Source organism: Sinocyclocheilus rhinocerous, unplaced genomic scaffold (genome assembly GCF_001515625.1).
Source record: "Sinocyclocheilus rhinocerous isolate Xijiao unplaced genomic scaffold, SAMN03320098_v1.1 scaffold632, whole genome shotgun sequence".
In the NCBI taxonomy this organism is placed as follows: Eukaryota; Metazoa; Chordata; class Actinopteri; order Cypriniformes; family Cyprinidae; genus Sinocyclocheilus; species Sinocyclocheilus rhinocerous.
In genome coordinates this window covers 368,024-373,804 of record NW_015639247.1, presented here as the reverse complement: position 1 = coordinate 373,804, position 5,781 = coordinate 368,024, and the positions used below count along the sequence as shown (strand labels likewise).

The following is a 5,781-nucleotide window of genomic DNA, read 5'->3' as shown; positions in this document are numbered from 1 at the left end:
AGTGTTAAATATTTTTAAATTGTTGTTTTGTAATTGATTTTTTCTTTGAAAAACCAGACAAAACAGTAAAAAGCACATTTTGGCTATTTAATTTATGCAATGGTGAAAAAAATTGTCAAAATACATGGGGGAAAAAAACTTGAAAAACCGTGTTCGGTATTCGGCCCAGTGTTTAGGCTAATTTTTTTTGGCTTCGGCCAATAATTTTCATTTCGGTGCATCCCTACCGTCTATCGCAGCAACCCTAGTATGTACTGCAACACGTGCGGTTGTGTTGACTGATATTACACCAAGCATGCCTTTCAAATACCTGTTGGAATACATTGTAACTGCTCTGATCTCTGGACTCACCGTTGTAGCCTTCAACGGCAGACACGACCAGCGGCTTTGCGATGTCCTGGTAGAGCTGAGTGGTGGTCTCTCCAGCGCTGAACACGCGGTCTGAAACACACGAAGCTCAGAACATGAAGCGCTGCACTAGTGGTGAGTGAAGATCAGCTGGAGCTCGACTCACCGAAGCTGAAGCTCTTGGTTTGAGCTCCGTCATCATCCAGCTGATGGATGGCCTGTTTGTCGGCTCTCCAGTAGAGCTGCACTGGCTCTGAACTCTCAGACTCCTCTCTGAAATCATCAGATCATCATTACTGCTGGGTCTGAGAATCAGCCTTGAAGGGATAGTTCACCCAAAAATGAAAATTCTGTCATTAGTTCCTCACTCTCATGTCGATCCAAACTCGTAAGACCTTCGTTCATCTTCGGAACACAAATTAAGATATTTCTGATGAAATCCGAGAGCTCTCTGACCCTCCGTAGACAGCAAGCATCCTAACACAATCAATGCTCAGAAATGTTAAAATAATCCATGTGACATCAGGGGTTCAACCGTAATTAAACGAAGCTACGAGAATACTTTTTGTGCACAAAGAAAACAAAAATAACGACTTTATTCAACAATTTGTCATCTCCGCGTCACCCTATAGCACTATTTTGGAGTATTGCATACGTATGTAAAAGGATACGTTATTTACATTGTTTATGCTTTGATCTGAACGTAAACAACGTATCCTCATACAAACATATGCGATACTCTCTAAAATGGAGCTATAGTGTGTCGTTATCAAAGTCGTTATTTTTGTTTTCTTTGTGCACAAAAAGTATTCTCGTAGCTTCGTTTAATTATGGTTGAACCCCTGATGTCACATGGATTATTTTAGCGATGTCATTGATCGTGTTTGGATGCTTGCCGTCTACGGAGGGCCAAAGAGAGCTCTCGGATTTCATCAGAAATATCTTAATTTGTGTTCTGAAGATGAACGAAGGTCTTACGAGTTTGGAACGACACGAGGGTGAGTAACTAATGACAGAATTTTCATTTTTGGGTGAACTATCCCTTTAAATAATACATTAACCCTCAAAATGCATTCGGGTCCGATTTGGCTTGGAAGAGAATGAGATGCATAAATATTTCTAAAAACTGCATAGCTTTTTATGAAACTTTGCAAATGCTTTAAGATCCTCAAAATACACATTTACTTTTAAGAGATAAAACCATTTAAAATGTACGGGTCATTTTGACCTGGGTATGTACGGAGCACCATTAGGTGTCAAAAATACTTTTGCCAAAATTACCTAGAGTTAAATTGGTGTCAAAAACTTTAAAATTAATGTCACCTTTTCCCTATATCTCGCACACTTTAGGGCTGAATTTTGTTGATAAACAGTAATGTTTTGAGGCATGAAAAATGTATCACCTTTTCCATCTGAAAGTGAAGGTTTATGCAAGTAAAATTAATTTATTTTGTTTTGAAAACTTTTCAGAGTAGGATTCATAAATTTCTGTTTTTGAGCAGTCATTAATTATAAATTCAAAAGAATTTAATTAAATTCCATTCATTGTATTGGGGTTAATACTGGTATTTTATACGATAAAACTTGAATATATATATATAAATAAAAACACACACTTGGTGTGCTTCATGTGTAATTGTAAATTTCAAAGAATTCCTCGTTTTTTTTTACTTAATCAAAAAGGGCTAATAACATGGTAAAAAAAAAAAAAAATCATTCAAAACTGATTTTATTTCCCCCACATCTACTCATTAATGAGAAGTTGCTGATAAAATAAGGTTTACGTTAAAAAAATATTAAGTTACGTCTTCGTTATAAAATGACGATTCTTTGGGTCCAAATAGAAAATTGTCCACAGATTTTAATTGCATTATAAAGGTTAAAATAATAAATGAGCTCTATGGTGACTGACAGACGAACAGAATTCGTAAAACCTGGTAAACCAACTAAATATAAAAGGATATTATTATTATTATTATTATTATTATTGACTAATATAGTATTGTAACATATTACGGTTTCTAAAATAGATTTCCTTCATAAATATTTACAAAAACAGCCTTTTGTATTGATTTAAGATGATGTCATTGGACAATAATTAATTTCTCCTTTCGAAGAATCTTTTAGGTTTAACTTACCTCCTCAAACTAAGCACATTTTGTTTTTTAGGACAGGTTTACTTCAGAAATAGAACAAAAACAATCTTCTGTAACGTTAGTAAGTTAGTTTAAGATGGTGTCGTCAGTTCAAGCTCCGTTAAGAATCACTCGGCAAATAACTCTGTTAACTTATATTAAATTTACCTCCACTCTGTAAATATGCAGCTTTTCTTACCTTTTAATGAGAGGTCTGACCCTAACGCACACTTTAACGGCGGATTCCTCCGCCATCTTCTCTCCGTTAACGCTAACTGACTGACTGAGCGCTCGGTGAGATTTAAAATTTCAACCGACTTTTCATTGGACGGTGATCTATGCGCACGCGCAGATCAACGGTCGCCCTCATTGGTCCCTGTTGAAAATAACTAAAGCGGCCATAGGATTTTAAACGAGAACTCATTTGAATATGCATGTACGTGGATGACGCCTCATGAATATTACGTTTTCGGTGAAAGTTGTGTCACGGTTTGTAATTTTATACAACTTATTAATTATGGTTGACTTTTTCCATTTTAGTTGTTTCTTGGTTTTTACGTTGTAATTTTAAACAATTAATTACGTTTGATTTCCCCCCCCCATGTTTCCTTTTTTGCTGTTTCTTAAATTGTTTTGTGTTTCAGAATGTTTTTTTTTTTATTTATTTTTTTATAATACATTTTAAATATAGTATTTTTGCTATTGTTTGATATTTAAAACACGTGTAATCTTGTCAACAAATAGCAGGTTTCCACTGTGACAACATGCCCCAGTTAAATAAACATTATATTTGGATTTTGAGGGATTTTTCAAGTGTGAAAATGTTCAATAGCGTTTTTTATTTAAGACTCTAAGGTTTGTGTCTATACAGAAACTGACTTTTTTTTTAATAACAACAAAAAAGACAAATATGCACTGGAGTAAAATGTGTGACAACTAGCCCCGGGCTGCCTCATAATGGACTAAACTCCAATATGACAAGAATCCTGGCTTTAAATCAGCAGGGTAACTTTTTTCTTTATTTTTCTCAAAACACACAGACACCCAGAGCTGAGGTGTATTTATGGCAAAACATTTATTTGAAATCATAATTGTGACAGCTATCCCATTATTCAAAAGGATGATTTGTAGCTCGATAACCAACGCAACCTAAACACATTTACAGCTTTTTACATGCAAAAAAATTGGGATTCCCAAAAGTAGAGCTACTGGTATCTTTGCTAGGACACTTAGAAAGAAAGCAAGTCATGCACAGAAGCGTCTTTGTGTTTATGGCAACAATGGCAGGACTAGTCAACAGCACCTAACTACCCTCTAACTAACCCGTTAACCGATCGCTCGACATTCACTCTCACTGTGAACCACCTCAGACAGGCTCATTAAACACAACCAATCAAGGCATTCATTAAAGCAATTCAAATAACTCACTAAGACCAAAGACAAAAACACTGAGTTCAGGATGAAAAGAGCTCAAAACCAGTTCAATAAAAACGAGAAATGCACTGAATTATTCATTCAGACGGTGTAGAAATCAACGAACATGAAACTGATCATAAACAACAAATATACAAAGACATCTGTCCAATCTGACATTCACTCAGATCAGAGAACAATGTCATTATTACTCAGATAATCGTATCTAATTTATTTATTAACCCTTGTGCTGCTGAAAATCCTGCACCTAATTTAGTGTTCCTGTCAAAAATTAGCAGCCTTTTTTTTAAAAATTCTTATAAATATCTCATTGTGCTATATTATCACCAAATCTTGGATTCAATATTTTGTGTCAACTTGTTTTCTGTCAATTAGCATCAAAGTCAATATTTGCTTTTGGAGCTGATTGATCGTAAGACTCATTGATCTGAACTTATGCACCTCATTTTTTGAGTGAAAAAAGATTATTTGTGAATAATTTTTTCAATATTTACTCAAAAACTGATGTTCATAAGCTCTAATAATACAGCATAACACAAGATTTATAAGCAGTTTTTTTTGTAGGCCGGTCATTTTCGACCAGAAGCAACCGTGTGTAAGTAAACTCAACGTTTTAATACAATGCGATAACATTTTTTGGGAAAATAACCCAAACACAACATGAGAACTGCAAAAAAGGCGTATCTTACTTAGTATTTTTCTCTTGTTTCTAGTCAAAATATCTAAAAATTATTAAATTAAGATGCATGTACTAGATAAGCAAAATGACGTAAGATATTCAATCTTGTTTCCAGGGAAAAAAACTAAATTAAGTGAATTGTGCTTAAAACAAGTCAAATGCTCTAAAAGTGGGTAAAGAGAAATACTCTTGTTTTACTTTCCCCACCGGCAGATCATTTTATTTATTATAAGCAAAATGCACTTAATTTAGTTTTTTTCCCCCATACAAACAAGACTAAATATCTTACGTCATTTACGAACACGTTTCCTACTGTAAATATATCAAAACTTAATGTTTGATTAGTAATATGCATTGCTAAGAACTTCATTTGGACAACTTTAAAGATGATTTTCTCAATATTTAGATTTTTTTGCACCCTCAGATTCCAGATTTTCAAATATTGTCCTATCCTAACAAACCATACGTCAATGGAAAGCTCATTTATTCAGCTTTCAGATAATGCATAAATCTCAGTTTCAAGAAATGGACCCTTAAGACTGGTTTTGTGCTCCAGAGTCACAGCTGAAGCTGAAGTGCTCTATCTGAGGGTTCGGTGCTGCTCTGGTTATGAGATGCTGCAGGTGGAGGATTTGGGCAGCGGCTCCAGGATGGATTCTCTGCGCAGGTCGTTGGGCACCGTGCTGTTTGGACCCCACACGTTCAGCTCGCCGTAGATGCCCGTCTCGATCATCTCCTCCTGCCAGGGGATGGGGATGTTTCCCGACGCAAACTCATCGCAGAACGTCTTGTCATCGTCCTCCAGACAGACCCCCTTCACCGTGGAGAAAGCGCCCACGTCGTCCAGATTCTTGGCGTAGACCGTCTTGGAATCCGGTACGAAAGGAGGCGGCAGAATCCCTGTATACAGGGCATCAGTGTGGCGTTAGTGCACTCAGAAGACAAGATCTGAAGGATCTGCACTAGTGTCCGGTAAGGTTTTATCTCTGCATTTATATGATCAAAAATACAGTAAAAATTGTGAAAATTTGTACTATTTAAAATAACTGTTTTCTATGTGAATATCTGTTAAACTGTAATTTATTTCTGTGATCAAAGCTGCATTTATTTGACCAAATATACAGTAAAAATTGTGAATATTTGTACTATTTAAAATAACTGTTTTCTATGTGAATATCTGTTAAA

General features: G+C 35.5%; 2 protein-coding genes across 11 annotated transcripts in view; both read right to left on the bottom strand.

Moving 5' to 3' along the window:
* Positions 1–2,776, bottom strand: part of LOC107751066 (centromere-associated protein E-like) — a 42,771-nt gene extending 39,995 nt beyond the window's left edge. For all 9 annotated transcript variants that reach the window (XM_016566646.1, XM_016566644.1, XM_016566651.1 and 6 more), the window contains exons 1-3: positions 2,683–2,776; positions 515–621; positions 352–441 (exon numbers count right to left, since the gene is read on the bottom strand). In XM_016566646.1, coding sequence (XP_016422132.1) covers positions 352–441; positions 515–621; positions 2,683–2,738 — 253 coding nt within the window. In that variant the 5' untranslated portion in view covers positions 2,739–2,776. The remainder of the gene's footprint in view (positions 1–351; positions 442–514; positions 622–2,682) is intronic.
* Positions 2,777–5,098: 2,322 nt separating this feature from the next.
* LOC107751068 (rhodopsin kinase-like) overlaps positions 5,099–5,781 on the bottom strand; it is an 8,982-nt gene continuing 8,299 nt past the window's right edge. Inside the window, exon 8 of one of the 2 annotated variants that reach the window (XM_016566654.1) lies at positions 5,099–5,245. In XM_016566654.1, the coding sequence (XP_016422140.1) occupies positions 5,204–5,245 (42 nt within the window). In that variant the 3' untranslated portion in view covers positions 5,099–5,203. Of the gene's footprint in view, positions 5,497–5,781 lie in introns of both variants that reach the window. The other variant, XM_016566657.1, reaches the window with a different exon arrangement.